Source organism: Amphiura filiformis, chromosome 16 (assembly GCF_039555335.1).
Source record: "Amphiura filiformis chromosome 16, Afil_fr2py, whole genome shotgun sequence".
Classification (NCBI taxonomy): domain Eukaryota; kingdom Metazoa; phylum Echinodermata; class Ophiuroidea; order Amphilepidida; family Amphiuridae; genus Amphiura; species Amphiura filiformis.
This window is the reverse complement of record NC_092643.1, coordinates 40,838,967-40,855,679: the sequence shown is the minus strand read 5'-3', so window position 1 is coordinate 40,855,679 and position 16,713 is coordinate 40,838,967. Positions and strand designations below refer to the sequence as shown.

At 37.6% G+C, this 16,713-nt stretch overlaps 1 protein-coding gene across 1 annotated transcript; it reads right to left on the bottom strand.

The window, feature by feature from the left end:
• Nucleotides 1-1,691: 1,691 nt before the first annotated feature.
• Nucleotides 1,692-15,677, bottom strand: LOC140135999 (GPI transamidase component PIG-T-like). Its single transcript, XM_072157703.1, has 10 exons — nt 15,487-15,677; nt 13,613-13,790; nt 12,786-12,913; nt 12,202-12,314; nt 10,479-10,751; nt 7,218-7,368; nt 5,892-6,092; nt 4,521-4,686; nt 3,355-3,435; nt 1,692-2,330 (listed from the first exon to the last, which is right to left on the bottom strand). Exons 1-10 carry the CDS (start codon nt 15,662-15,664, stop codon nt 1,973-1,975), a joined length of 1,827 nt encoding a protein of 608 aa, XP_072013804.1. The 5' UTR covers nt 15,665-15,677; the 3' UTR covers nt 1,692-1,972.
• Nucleotides 15,678-16,713: the final 1,036 nt, after the last annotated feature.

Genomic DNA, 16,713 nt, shown 5'->3' with positions numbered 1-16,713 from the left:
GACATATTGCATCAAATATTCTACATCCAATAAAAAGTCTGTAGCTGCCTTAAGTGCCCTTTCCAGTACACTTCATGTAGTAAATCATGATACTGCACTTGCACTGGGCACTGATGCTGGGTTGAAATTTATTACATCTTAAACCCATTTTGGTTATTAAGATTTAAAAAAAGGCTGTAATATTCTATCTACATTTCCCATTTCTCTTCCAGATTTGCATTATTTTTTTTGCATAGAATATCAAGTATGACTTTCATAACATCCAAGTTATTTCAATGGGTATTTCTAACTTAGAACTTGCCAAAGATGGGAAAAACAAACTCTTTATCTTTTAAACCCAAAATAGAATGGATATTTATCTCTTAACCTGTAATTTTTAGTTGTCATAATGACCCAACTCGACTAAAAAATTTGCCCTTGTGGCATTAGAAATTTGTTGTGAAAACCCTTTCCTTACTATCTAAGAAGGGTTGATTTACCCTGTCAATCTTATTAGGCAAACTTGCCCAGAATCTTCCATTGGACGGTACTATAATAGATATAACAATTGAGTTAGCTCAATCGATAAGGCATTCAACTTTGGAGCAAGAGGTTTCGGGTTCAAAAACTGGAGGTGGTTTAGTATGCTCTTGTGGAAAAATTGAGTTAGCTTAAAATTCTCCTGGACAAGGAACTTATTGCTAATTGTCATTGTAACCCGGACGAAACTTGGGGAGCTGATCCTGGTTGCGAAGGTCATTTGTGGAATGTCTAGGGTGTGCGCTCTTGAAGCTGCAACCAGTTGTTGTTAAATGGTTTATGGAATGATGTGGGGCCATAGTGGTCATCGACAACCTGTAAAGTGTGCTGAGGCTTGTGGATCAACGTCAAGGCATTGTGCCTGTGCGTAGCACACTACAAATCGCTGCACGTTTTTTTGGTGATACAGTACCTTCTCTCCTGGCAACATTTCTTGAACACAGACCTCCCAGCGCCATCCTGTCTTGTGTATGCCAACAAACGCTATCATATGCTTCATGTTTTGTATGCATTTTGCATTGGCCTACTATCACAAAATTAAAAACACATTTTCAAAATTGCGTATTGAAAAGATTTTATGTGGTCTACTATTACTCGCATATTATTTTGTCTCAAGTGAAACAGAAGGTATCCTGAATGTGAACATGTGACACCATAGGCCAACTTGCCTATAGTATCGTCCAGTAGAATGTAGTATCAGGGTTGCCAAACCTGCAACTTGGTAGCCCAATTGGGCGACTTTTGAAGATCTTCTTTACTGCAGAGGGCCACTTGTTTTTGACGCCCTAAATGATGTTAGCGCATCCATTGCGTGCATGTGAAAAACAACTCTTTTTATGCATTTTTTTGCACAAGCATGATTTTCACCTCGAAATACAAGTGTCCCCCGGGACTTTCATAGTTATAAATTCAATCATGTTTCACCATTGTTCATCACTGTTTTTTTTTTTTTTTATGTGCTCACATGTAAAGCGTATGCACGCTTCTGTTAAATTGCATATACGCTACTGGAATAGTGTGGATTCATCACCCATTAACAACATTTGGCTCCTGTATAAAGGTATAGGAAGAGTTGTTGAAGTATCACTGATAGGGCTTTTAAAATGTGTTCTTAAAATGATCAGTACAAATGTGACATGATCTGGATAATGGAAACCAAAGGAAGCATCATATATTGAAAACACCAAAGGTCTAGCATACTTGGTTCTAAAGTTACGAAGTTTTGAGATGTCTATTTTCTTATGTATTTTCTTTTTTTATTACTCCATATTAATATGCCTTAATCTCAAATTTCAAATTTGCCACCTTTGGACTCCATGGACCAGATCGTATCACAAATGAGAAATGAATGGCAAGATGATTTTTGATTAGATAGTTCCAAAGTCTGTAAATGTGCAAAAATATACAAATATCTTACAACAATTTACAACCAACCCCCACCCTATCACAAACATTATCTGTCTTTTTTGGACAAATTATCAGTTTTCTTCTTCTTCCCTTCCTCCTCCTTTTCCTCCTCCTTTTTCTCCTCCTTCTTTTCATCCTCATCTTTCTTTTCATCCTCTGTTTTAGTCCTCCTGAATTTATCTAAAATTCTTTTCAGAAGTCCACCTTTCTGCTTTTTTGTTTCCGACACAACAAATCTCCTTGTAGTGAGATTGTGCAAGGAGCCAAATCCGATGGCTACAACGGTACAAGCAAGGCAAATGACATTGTAAGGCATGCTGAAATCTGGTGTTGGTAGCTGAATCAAGAGCGGTTCCGTATACAGACGAAGGAAGAAACCTTGGTCACTGGAGTGTTTGGAGAAGCTGAAAATTATGCAGAGACAGGGAGAGAGAGAAATCGCATTAAGCTATATTTATGACAAGTTTCCATCAAACTTATGCTAATACAATGGTCAATAAAATAAAATAAAATTATATATTTTTAATCACAATTATTTTGACAACTTCCATCTTTACACAACTAACGCGACATGTCTGGATCTCAGTATTTCTTGCTTCTTCTCTATCTCGAAGGAATTCTCTCGGGAAAGATTAAATCCTACTCACGTTTACTGACCTACAATGCTTGTCAAAAGTGTTGGGACACTTTAGATGGAGTAATGTATTTAAGCCCCCACTCCCCCGATCAATGTTGAATCTTTTTTTTTGTCATGCGTGCCTAGTGGCACCCAACATTGATTGGTGGGGAAGGGGGAGGGTTGGGGTGTTTAGGATTGACATCAGGGAAACCTCTATTTCAGCACAATAAAAATAACAGAAATAAGGCCGTAATATAGTGTATGTGTAGTATTCAGTGAAATTGAAATTAGTACAAGTGGTGGCACCAGGATTTTTTCTGGAGTGCAGGAAATGGCGGGGTTGCAAAACAATTTTAGAGGGAAACAAAAAATGTGCCTAAAATTGGCTAAGTACAAAGTGGAAATTGTTCAAATTGTTTTGATATTGACTAGGGAAAAGTGGGACAGGGCCCAACCCAAGATCACAGGATTTGAATGGTATTTTGAATTTAATGGTTAAAATTTCTTAGCTTTACTATGTTTTATAAGATTCATATGAAGATTACAAATTTAAAACATTTCAGGACAACTACAACTATTTGCAAAGATCTTTTGCATTACCCGATTTAGCGCAGTTCATGGCGTGAATATGAATTCGGGTTCTGATTGGCTAATTAAATCATGCCGTCATCACATTAGCACCTCATTCGCTGATCAATCTGCGTAGCATCCTGTGACGCAAGCGTGATTTTAAGCGATCGGTCGGCCAGCGCAATAGATCTTTGCAAAATAGTGTAATACAGACAAATTTATCCTCATTTAGACCTTACCTCTCAGCTAGCAATGATTGGTGCTGAGCAGGAGATGTATAGTTGGCTGGTGTCAGCATCTTGGCTGTTACCACTGCAGAGCTGCAAACAAAATAAGAATTACAAAAAATATTAGAATGGGACAATGCTCCTAAGCAACATTACATATTGGCAAATACTGTTCGACTACATAATTGGAAATGTTGGTTTTTATTATGCAATACTATTTGAGACAACTCATCAATGAGCAGAGAAAATTTGAACATAATTTGCTAGAATTACTCAAATATAATGTTAATTTAAATCATGGTTGCTACAGGTGTGGAGAAATATGACTTTGAATCTTTAACCTACAATAGAGTACATATTATTGCTTAAATGCCAGCTGGTAAGCTAGGTGGCCCAATTCCCAGGGATTGTTGGTTCAAAATCATAATACTGGTCACTTCAGTATAACAATGTCATATACCAGGGATCTTTCTCAGAAACTCGAAAGAATTCATCACACCACTGTTCACTCATTTAAATAAGCCAGTCCATAGTTCACCCAAAGGACAAACAGATGATGGTGTGATGGTGGCCTACATCCCGGGCTTGCTGTCCTTACGATTAAGCCAGTCAAGATTATTACAACAGAGAAACCGCCCAACCTCTGCAGAACCAGATGTCACAACACCGGATAGCCATCTTAAATGGTAATACAATTCAGCAGTTTACTCTCATCAGAAAGCGAGTGGACACCATTTTGATATCATCAAGAACATCCACATTTTGGATCGTGAGCAGCACTGGTTTGAACAAGGTGTCAAACAGTCCCCTCCCCAACATTGTATGCATACACTTGTCTATGTCCCTTTCCTAACATTCAAATGACCTTCTAACAGGGTCTTAGCTAGAATTGAGGTTTGCCGGTCATTTGAATTAAATTGCCTGTCCTAATTTGACCTTTAAAACATTTACCAGACTTCTACAGCCCATTGGGGGTTCAAAGAGTTCAAATATGTGTTGCTATGGCCTTGTTTTGCAAATCTGGTCTACTAAAGAGGTCAATGGCCTTTCTCAACACCTACAATTATTATGTAGCATCTAAGGCATTAATTCATTATTTTGCCCGTCCGAGGAGCAAACTCCCGTCCAAAATAACAGGCAGACGGGTGGCTAGCTAAGACATTGCCCTCTAATCTTACCCTATATGGAAGCCAATGTTAGCATCAGGTGGATGTTCAGTCCACTTCAAGTAAGCTTTATCAAACTGTATGCTGAGTGATGTGACAGAATTAGGAGGTAGTGTCAACACAAGTTCCATTGAGTATGGGTTACCTCGATCCTTACCAGGAGTATACAACTGCTTGTCTGTGATAAGGAGAAAAATGTAAACAATGCAACATACATTTACTTTGTTATCGTAGAACTGCTGCTGGCTTTCAATGTCACCTTTGAATTATTTACAAAACTTTTACGAATATACAGAGTGTAAAGTAGATATATCATTCGAAAGGTACAGAAAGACGTGTAAACAATTGCATATCATATTGCACTCTTTTTCTCTTTGCTTATTTTTGATAAAGCAATATGTATTGTTTGTATTAAACACCCCGAGAGCGTTATATTTTGTTCAAACAGGGGGCGTTTATTAGAAGTGAATTTTCAGTGAAAAAAGCTTCAAAATCGGCAGCAAACTTTAGAAGAATCACAAACTCACTGATTCAAAGTCAAGATGGCGGCACACACAGAAATGTGTAAATACAACAAAATTACATGGATCCGTAAGTGCATCATCAAACAAAAAAATCCGATGAAATTCTACCATAATTAGGCAATGAACTGGATGGAAGTTTGAGTCATAATAGGTTTTGTTCATGCAATTTAGTGATTGTCACTGACATGACTGATGCAAGTCTTAACTTACGAACATGATATGGCATGGCAAGTTTTAGATATTTCTCCCTTTTTTCATTGAAAAATTGGAGGGTGCATTTATTAGAGGGGAGCATTTAATACAAACAATACCATATGCACCCACTCTCATACACATATTATGTACACATGCACCAGAAACCTTGGACAGCTAAAGTACACTACTTCAGTCTTCCCGTTTTCACTTTTGAACTTAATTTGCCTTACCATATAATGGACTGTTTAAGTTTGTACAACTCTTATGGTTCTATTTGTGGATATTGTTTAAATATATGATACGACTTTTATGACACTTTCGAACTAGTAACACTGCCCAGACCCTGTGGATGTTGGCGATTCCTGGGCATCCATTGTTAGTGTTATGCATATATATCATGTGGGGGTGTGTCTCTGTTTGCCAGTGTTTATAACACACACACACACACATCCCACCCCCACACACACCACCCTCACCTACCACACCCCACCCCACACTGCTTTACCTGGTGCTACCAATTTGACACTATTTATGACCTCCAGAGTGTGTAGATAGACCCTTATAAACCATGGGACTGCCTCCAAGTACACCAGAGTTGACAGGATCATTGTTGTATAGACGACACTGACACACCCCACCCCTACACCCCCAATCACATGCTTACCTGGTGCTACCAACTTGACACTATTAGTGACCTCCAGAGTGTGCAGATAGAGTCTTATATACCATGGGACAGTCTCCATGTACACCACCCTTATAGAGTTGACAGGATCATTGTTGTATAGATGACACATGATACCTCCCTTCTCTTGACCGTACCCTGACAAATACCTATGCGCATGGAGTGGTGGAGGCTTAACATCACCTGTAAATAGAACATTAATTGATGAGAACAGGTGTCATAGGACTAGGGTTGGCTGGTAAATACTGTTAAGCATGATATTTTTTTTCAATATTATTTTTTGTGATTTGAACTGTTCAGTCTTCAGAGCAGTTTTGCACTTTCTTATATTCGCTATTACAAACATCTACACATTAAAGTCTATGGGTAAAAAATATTGCCTCTGAGCAGGAAAACCTCCTCTAGATGTACTTGTGGCCCTTGAACATGTTTAAAAAAACTGTCAGGTTACAAAGAAGGATTTGCTTTTAAACATGTTCAGGGGCCAAAGACATATTTTTGCAGACTTTTAAATTTGTGGTTCTGAAATTAACTGTGAAAAGTGTGCAAATAAAAACCTTGTATTATAAATATTTAAAATGTATCTTGAAATATCTAAACAATAATAAAAACATTGGGCATTGATACACACAAAAAGTTGTAATAAGCAGCTTTTCTTAAGCAAATTGTTATTGCTTTTCGTGGAACTTGTCCCGAGTATTCAAATCAGGAATTGCTCCAAATAGCTGCTTATTATTTTTTACAAAGGTGATCAAATATCAATTCAGCCTTGATATAAATGAGTTGACCTCAATGTTTATAAAACAAAGGTAAGGGGCTGGTATACCGATATGCTTGAGCGAACAGCATACAACCACTGCACTGTTCAATAGCCTTATTGTCATGTGGCAGAGCTTTAAAAGCATGAACCCTGAACAAGATATGATGATCATACTGCCATGCAAGGAACAAAGAGAATTGTGATGATGCGTCCATACTGCCAGGCAATGGGCTATTCCATTTAAAATCCACACTACCCCTGTGGAAGATTTTGAAAATATCTGCCACAGAGGGAGTATGAATTTCAAATGGAATACACATTAGGCAGCTCCATTTGAAACTCTGCCTCCCTTTGTAGAAGATTCAGGTTGAATCTTTCTCAGATGGTGTATGAAAATCAAATGGAGCTGCCTAATGTGCTAATTTGATGATTAAAATTCATACTCCCCCTGTGGAACATATTTCTAAAATCTTCCACAGGGGTAGTGTGGATTTTAAATGGAATAGCCCAATGATGTCATAAGTCAACTCATCTGTAGCAATACCTACCATACTGGATCTTATCCGTCCATTTCATTGCAATATTTGACAGCTTGGTGGATGCCTTTAAATCAAACACAGCCATAGGGATAGAAGCATCCCCTCTGGTGACCATCAGTGTTTCTGTTGGGTCAGGGGTCATTCTTAGTGGGTTAGAAGTCTGTAAAAAATTTAAGTAAAATGCCAAAGTAAATAAAGGTTTATAAGATATGATAAAACTGAAATTTGCAACTCACTTTGCTACTTCCACTTGCAACTTTGTTTCAAAGATCGCAGCAAATCCAAAGATGTCTCAAAATGGTCAGAAGAAGAAGATATTGCATACGTGTATATTATTGAAAACATAAATTATCTGTTTCATTTTAAAATTATGAGCTCTTTTCAAAGTGTAAAGATACATTTTTGTGTACAGTATATATGTAAATGTGCTCAAACAGGATACATGACTGGATGGGCATTGACCTAGGAACTGCGATGAAGACGAGGAGGAAATGGAGAACTGCTGTAGTTTAGGAACAACACCTGCAATAAGCGTATTGGCATGTTGATGCATGACCCACCACAGTTATTGAGTAGTATTGTGGTGATAGACTGAGCAAGTTTAGTTAAGTTGTCTTCAGTTATGAATCTCAAGCCATATATTGTTTATCATAACACAGGTTACAAAGCCCATTTTGTGAGACATACAAGCCTCAGCACACTTTATAGGATGTCACTGACCACTGCTGCAAGATAGTAATATATGTTATCTTCAGTAGATAGCAAGAAGACATAGGAAAACAAATAACAAGAGGAGAGATCAAAGCATTTGACAATCACAAGTGGGATGAGGTCCAAGAAATTCAAAATGACAGACTGACTGTATGGAGTAAAAATCAAAAAATATAAAACAGTTTGTAAAAGGCTCCCAACTAATTTCCATGATGGAATTGGGTATCATTCTTCTTGTTATAAGAACTTTACTGCTGTTCCTAAAACAAAGGTACCCCCAAAGCAAATACATGTACATATCTGCTGATAACCCCATGCTAAGATTAGCATTACATAGACAGGCTCAATCTCAATGTTCATCAGCGGGTATACATGTCTTCCTCAAAACTTGTATGTTCTGCAATAAGAATCGTACCTCTGTCAACACAAGGCATGAGAAAACCACAAAATGTTTGACCAAGGCAGCAGATCAACTAACCCTAACACCCAACCCTACTTTTTGCTATTGTGGTATTTTGTGGTATTTATGGGTGTTATTAGGGTTAACATCTTTTTAACATCAATCTAGGAAAATTCATGTTATCTAAAGATTGTATTTCTGAAGATTCCATCCTTCTTGCTAAGTTTGGCTCTGTAGACTTCATTTCCAAAGCGGTCCACTACCACAATAGCTGCAAACGTTTGTGCTGTGCAAAGGCAGATAAAAATGTAGGAAAGTCAAGGACAAAGAAACTGAAGAATATCATTCCAGGGCTTTCGAGGTATTCAAACAGTATATTATAATAGCCAATGTTATAGATGGGCATCATCCTGAATTCATGAGCTCAATACTTTCCCAGTACAAATTAATTCTTGTCACAATGGGGTATGATGATAATACCTATGAAGCTCACATCTCCTTAAAAAGATATCATATCATTCTGGTGATCAGATCTGTGTAACAAAGTTCAGTAAGAAAGAGGGAAACATGTTGTTTGTAAACAACACTAAACAGAGAACAGGCTGCAAAATGTGCTAAAGAATTTGCAAATTCAATTGAATATGTTGTGATTGATGTCACACTCCATCTTAGGGCTAGCATATATTTAAGATTAAGAAGACATGTCCAGATTTGCCGGAAACCTTAACATCAGATTTCTTTGCCAATGGTCAGGATGCACCCCTGAAATGTTGATGTTGTTCTACAGAGTTTTGTAATCAGGTTCTGAGAAGCAGCAGGTTAGTGGTCAGGTTAATAGATAGATGAAATCTTCTGCAGCAGATGTACTATATATTACTATTAACGGTTAAGATTCGTCCTTCTAACTTTCTAAGCATTTATGCCTAGGAATGAGATTGAAAAGCACGACTGGCAGTGCAAAATTGGTGAAGATCATGAATAGTTTTGGACATTCCATTTGCTATGATCATGTTGTCGAAGAGTTGGAGACTTCACTTGCTTCACAAGTAATTGACATAAATTATGCAACACCTGATGGCTTGTTGAGGCAAACTGGTCTAGTTTCTGGTGTGGCTTGGGACAAGTATGATGAAAATTGTGAGACATTGTCAGGTGCATGATACAGTTGGAATTTGTTATCATAATATCACACATCATCAGGAAACCACAACTCTAAAATGCAGAGCCTGAACCCACTGATGGTGCTAATGGTAGTACAAGAAACAAATGCAAGCGCACTCTCCAACTCAATGACATTTCTATCAAACCAAATCGTAATAAACCAAAGTTTCCGAATTCGACTATGATATCACCGCAACAGAAGAACCTGCTAATCTGGCTTGTGTCAAAAGAAGGGACTCACTTTGGATGATTGCTCATGCCCTGCTACAGAAGACACTAATGTGGATATGATGGAACTCTCAGTTTACAGAAGACCATATGCCTCGTCAAACAATTGGTTACATGGCTAATCTGAAAATGGCTCCAACCAGATTGAATGTTCTTGCTGAAGCAATGAAAATTTCTCAGAAAGTAGCTCTGAGTGTGGACAGCAATATGCACTGGTTCATTCATTATGATCTTGTAATTGCATAGCTTGCCCTTTAAATTCAGGCACATCCTTGGATGCAAGAAGAAGATGGATGACTTCCAATGCAGGAAGAAGCTCAATAATTAGTTAGTTGGTGAAGAATGCAGGTTTGGTAGCAATCAAGGATCAACAAGGCAGTTACGCAAAAGCAGAATCACAAGAAATAAGACAGATCTGGAGAAGATTGATAACGGAATAGAAGAAAGACTCAACCATATTTGCAGAGATTGTGATTTGCACTTCTGCTATTGGTCGTCCTGTTTTAGCATGTTAAATTTTTTTATTTTTACAAAATTTGAGGAAAATTTTGTGTTTATAGAGAAGAGATGAAAGTGACGGTTGTAAATGAGGTTAATAACTTTGCATCGGTAATCTGGCATGCATTGTGAAAAATCTAAACGTTTTGCTTTGGCCCTCGGAATATCGATATTCCTTGGTTCCAAAGGCAAAATGTTTAGAGTTTTCACAATGCCCTTCAAATAACTGATGTGCAGTTATTAACCTCTAATTAATAATATATAACACTTACACTATTCACAGATAAATCAACATATACTTTGCTAACAGATGCCAATGGACATGGTTTAAGTATAGGACGCTCGAACAGCGATGCCAACGTCCAATCTTGTTTGCCATGGTTGTGTATCGGTGGCTCAAATACCACTCCTAAGGACTGAGTAAGCTCAAGTGCAGGAGAGGTGCAAGATGGGTAATCGGAGCACACAGGTCGAAGGTCAACAGATAGTGAGTGGTAGTTTGCATTGTATAGATGACCAGCATGGAACAGTGTTGATAGACCAGCCTGTAAAGAGAGTCAAAAATCATTCATATGGTTCAGTATATGATTTTAAAAAATTGTGTCTTATTACTGAAATTCTATTTCCATCTATAGATACATGTATATGGGAACTAAAATTAATAAAGCCATATTGTAACATTTGCTGAGGAGGACGCTCTCCATATTTTTCAAAATTCTGTTTTTACACAATTATAATGTTATTTAGTAGACTAACATACCCTGCAAAAATGAGACTTTAGGTACTGTAATTTTTACCAAATTTGAGATTTTGAATAAAACAACTGAACAAGACGTTTAATTATTATAATGAAAAAAATTTGTCAAATCCGTACACAATGTTCAGAACACTGTACATACATGGTGTGCAGGAAGGTCGTAAGACATAAAAGAAACCGACATCAGTCACATTCGACCGAGTGGCTCGCATTGCCGACATATGCGCTGGTCTAAAAATAGCGATTTCCTTTGTATAACCTCACCTGTTCGGGCCAAATTTAAACGGGGCATATCTGGCAGTGAAAACTAACATTTTGTGGAATAGAAATACAATCCTATGCAAGAAATGTTACAATATATGGCTTATTGTTTTTTAAATATATTATACAAAGTAACATTAGATTGCATCTCTCAAAGACATTTTGCCCAACCCATGAGCAAACTGTTTGTCCAAAATTATAGATGAAAGTGTGGCTAGCTAAGATATTGTTAGAAATCCTGTCATTTGTCATCTTGTAATGAAAACAAATCATAACAAATACCAGCACCTGCAATGCATAATCCTATTCACACACATTGTCTTAAATAATTACCTTACATGTATGTCCTAAGTGCAGCAACATTTTTATTGATTATTATTGATTAAATGTGACCTGCTCCCACAAAATGAGTGTAAAGTCGCAAATTGATCCAGTAGTATGTCCGTTGTGAATGCCCTATATTGTGCATGTCATGCCCCCATTCAAAAATGACATACAACTGGCATACAGAATGCCCCATTCACAAATGCATACTTCTGGCATGTACAGGTGCGCGACAAACAAAGAACATCAATTCAGCAGCCAGGGGTCTCAAAACTACCAACTTGCGACTTTACACTCATGTTCCGGGAGCAGGTCACAAATAGTTCACAAAAAGTCACAAATAGGTAGTTTAGAAACTTCCTGGCTACTGAGTCGATCTTTTTTGATGCACACATGTACAAGCCAGCAGCATGTTCGTTGTGAGCGGCATGTTCGTTGTGAGCGGCATGTTCGTTGTGAGCGCCTAATTGTGCCCCATTCAAAAAAGACATACTACTGGCATACAGAATGCCCCCTTCACAAAGACGTACTTCTTGCATATATAGGTGCGCATCACACAAAGAACATCAATTCAGCAGCCAGTGGTCTTGAAACTACCAACTTGCGACTTATACGCTCATTTTGTGGGAGCAGGTTACAAGTAGTGCTCTTACCTTTGAGTCACAAGGCAAAAGTTTCTTCCATGGTGTTAGGTTTTCTGTACACACAATCTCCCTAGGTAAGGTGGCATAACGCAGATACTTGCCGGAAGAACGAGTGTAAGAATCTGTCATGAAATGAAACAAAGATTATTAAATACTATTATTCATATCAGCCTCAAGAGTTGTACAGATTAGTTATTGCATGTGTTTTGCACGCAATGACTGTGGATGTTGTTAGGTTAATTACACAATGGCCGTGGTCGCATATTGCTCGCATCGGTAAAGTCTGAATGCATCCAATAATAAAATCTTAATTTGGTAAAGAAAGCCAGTAAAACATAAACACAGGAATAAATTGCATGGAAGAAAGAAAGAAAAGGAAGGAAAATTGAGTGAGAAAGAGAGAAAGAAAGAAAGATGTAAAACGAAAGAAAGAAGGTGAGAGAGGAAAAAAGAGAAAACCGAGAGATACAGTGCGATGGATGCAACAACTCTAGTCACATCGGACATATTCATGACCCCCCCCTTCCAAAGACAAAGACAGCCCTGTCAGGCCGCTGCTTCTGAGATTGCCAACAAACATATAACATTCTTACCTTTTGCTGTTCCTGCCGGTCTAAACGACAACTTTGGTGTTATGGTATTTGTTGCATCTACGAAATTCAACGAGGCACAGAATAAACCAGACAAGGCATTGACAAGACCTGCCCAAGCATCATCAACGCTGAAATTAAAATAAATAAACATTCAAAATAAATGGATACAATGAATGATGAACTGACTGAATAAATGAATTAATAAAGAATGATGAAAGAAAGAAAGAAAGAAAGAAAGAAAGAAAGAAAGAAAGAAAGAAAGAAAGAAAGAAAGAAAGAAAGAAAGAAAGAAAGAAAGAAAGAAAGAAAGAAAGAAAGAAAGAAAGAAAGAAAGAAAGAAAGAAAGAAAAAAGAAAGAAAGAAAAGAAGAAAGGAAGAAAGGAAGGAAGGAAGGAAATATGCTAGGGAGGGAGATAGGATGAATGACAGAAACCAATACAGATATTTAGTAGAAAGTTGATGCAATACGTTCATCTATATTTATCCACCTTGTAGCTTCCAACACTTCACTAAATTGTTAAAACTTGCAGCCAACTATCTCAGACAGGACTGTTGGCTTTAAATCAAAATACAGTGCCAAGAGATATCCTATAGGCAAGGGTGAAAATAAGTGGGCTATTCGCCTTGTTTCAGGCCCATGAGTTGCCTACTGTAGCCCATTTATTAAAAATCACAACACCAGGATACACTTTTTGTCCTGTCAAAACATACTTTTTCCCAAAACGGAGTCCCGGTAGAAAATATCTTATTTTCACCCTTGATCATGATCTTTTTTTTGGGGGGGGGGGGTAAAGATCAGTGCCTTTTTCATAATGACAGAATATTACCTTTTAGTAGTTGGTTGAAACCACACCCATAGCTGTGCACCTGGTGGAGCTGAATTGACAGGATAACCCCATTTGTCCTGTCGCCACTGGCCTTGTGTCAGCGATAGGTGGAGTTCTTGTACCGAGTACTTGGAAACTACTTGTCCAAGTGATTTAGGAAACAAGTTGTAGTGAGAAACTGTAAAATCAATCAGTATAAACTTGCAGTGTGAAAAAAATTGATTTCTAAATTGAGGGTATGTTACATAAAGATAACATTAAGGGGGTACCGTACTACACCCCTCGATAAATTTGTGTCTATTTTTGCATTTTTCTCACAAACTAATAACACAGTGGTAACAAAAGTTTTGTATATATTATAGGGGCAAGGAATCCAATTACTACACTGGAATTTCAGTGACCCCAAAAAAGCGGTTTGTTATTTATGATATGAAAAGAGGTACCGCTAGAATGTACCTCATTTCCTATCATATATACTGAACCCGGTGAACCGCTTGTCTTGAGTCGCTGAAATTTCTGTGTAGTAATTGGATTCCTTGCCCCAATAATATACATAACTTTTGTTACCAGTGTGTTATTAGTTTTTGAGAAAAATGCAAAAATAGTCACAAATTTACCACAGGGGTGTAGTACCCCCTTAAAGGCCGCTATAAATATCTGGAAAACACATTAAGTTGGGAGCTGTACAAAGTTTGGAGGTATAAAGGTGAACATTGACTTGATTATATTTTAAGCCTACTTAATTGGGTTGTCCTTGAAAGTTTGCCTGGTCAACTGGATCCCCCTTTAACAACAGAAAATTAAACATTTTTGTAAACCCAGAACACTATGGGTGTTTCAAACATGCAACATATCATGGCTTTGTTTTAATGTAAATTGCCAAAAGGTCATAAAACACCAATTTGGACTTGGTGTTTTCCGCCCCTTATAATTTGCATAATAGTTGTGTCTTACGAAAGACGGCTGGGGGACCATCACGGTTCTGTTATCTGCAATCAATCCTAGGTTCCAGAATTTAATCAATATTTAGGGGTTCATTCATATATTTTCATGACTAAACGGTTGTTTATGCCTAAGGGGCCGCTTGCCCCATTCATACATACCAAAACATTTTGTAATTCTCATCAGGCCTGGAAAAAATAAGCAATTTGGCAATCTCCTTGAGGGAAATTTTGCTTCGCTGCCTGGATAAAGAAATACATAAGAAATAGTGGGAAGGAAATTTATCTCTCTTGCCGGGGAATAAACATATTTTCCAGGGCTGATTCTCATTTCATCAAAATAATATCAAAAAATAACAAGTAATATCATTAAAAACCATGAATTTCCTTCACACAATACCCCGCGATTGCACATCAGGGCCACCGGGCATAGGCCTACAGGCTTTCGATCAATCATACGTGCCGTCATTATATATCGCGTATAAAGTAAAAAACAACCGTAAAGTTTAGTCATGAAAATATATGAATGAACCCCATTCATACACCAAAACATTTTGTGATTCTTATTTCATCAAAATAATAACAAAAAATAACAAGTAATATAAAAATAACTAATTACTAAAAATATCATTATTAAAAACCATGAATTTCTTTTGTTCCGGTTTTCAATACCCGGATACACCATCACCGAGGCCAAGATCGCATATATCCGGGGGACGGGATTCCGGGCAATCGGGCATAAACGTTGTTTATGCCCGGCTCTCGACCAATCACACACGCCATTATATATCGCGTATGTATGAACTGTGCGATAATACTCAAAAATTGAGGTACAACGCGTACACAATGTAAGCTTATTATTGGAAGAAGAAGTCCGGGGAAGAAGTGCAGTGACTGGTTGCAGAATTCAGCAGGTTTGCACAATATACTCACATGATTGTCCATGATTTAAGCTTACATTCCACAGTGTGGTAAACTTAAATTGGGCATAAACATGTCCAGTCTGAATGGGCTTAATCAAGAGTTCCTCATGGAATTGATCTTGTGCTAATACATGCCCTATTACAGCAGTAAACATGCAAAATACAAGCCACAAAACAGCAGTAGACATTGTCGGAAATGAAGCCATCTTGGAATGGAAAGGTTGCCAGTTGGATTATTATATAATCCGGTTGCTGATACAAAAAAATCCCTTAAAGCCATAATGTACGATTTCCTTCCCATTTTAACTTTGTAGTTTGTTATTCTAATCATATACTCAAAATGCTGAAATAATACTAGTAATAATTGCCAGGAAGGGTTTCTGTCCATTTTGAGCTGAAATGACAAGGTAAAGTGAAAGTCGACTATTGCTAGATTTGTAATGTAGGCCTACCCAGGAAGTGGAAAGTCGACTTTTGCTAGATTTGTAATAAAAGTAGGCCTACACTCAGGAAGTGTAAAGTCGACTAGGCCTATAATCTCTAGATTTGTAACAAAGTGCACCCAAGAAGTGAGAAGTCTACTATTACTAGATTTATAATAAATGTTCACCCAAAAGGTAAAAAATTCTTACTTATATATATAATTGGAAATTGCTAGACTTGTAATAACAGTACTACGCCCGGGAAAGGGAAAGTGGACTTTACTAGATTTAAAAAATAATAAAAGTGTACCTATATAGGAAATAGAAAGTCGACCCCGGGAAGTCGACTATTGCTAGATTTGTAATAACAGAAGTAGGTACGCCCAGGTAGTGGAAGTGCTAGATTTCTAGTAAAATTGCACCAGCACAGCGTAGTGGAAAGTTGACTATATTGCTAGATGTGCAATATAACTGCACAAAGGAAGTGGAAAGTTGACTTTTGCTAGATTTGTAATAAAGGTGTACAAGAAGTGAAAGCAGATACGGTATTGCACCCAGGAAGGGGAAAGTCGACTTTTGCTAGATTTGTAATAAAAGTGCACCCAGAAAGTGGAAAGTCGACTTTTGCTAGATTTGTAATAAAAGTGCACCCAGAAAGTGGAAAGTCAACTTTTGGTAGATTTGTAATAAAAGTGCTCTCAGAAAGTGGAAAGTTGACTGTTGCTAGATTTGTAATAAAAGTGCACCCAAGAAGTGGAAAGTCGACTATTGCTAGATTTGTAATAAAAGTGCACCCAGGAAGTGGAAAGTCGACT

What these genes read in the sequence shown, in the direction of transcription:
- LOC140135999 (XM_072157703.1), bottom strand. Translation starts at nt 15,664, where the DNA reads ATGTCTACTGCTGTTTTGTGGCTTGTATTTTGCATGTTTACTGCTGTA. An exon ending in TTTTGCCTTGTGACTCAAAG is followed by an intron (nt 10,752 to 12,201) that starts GTAAGAGCACTA and finishes CTCTCTTTACAG; the next exon opens with GCTGGTCTATCAACACTGTT. An exon ending in CAATCATTGCTAGCTGAGAG is followed by an intron (nt 2,331 to 3,354) that starts GTAAGGTCTAAA and finishes CATAATTTTCAG; the next exon opens with CTTCTCCAAACACTCCAGTG.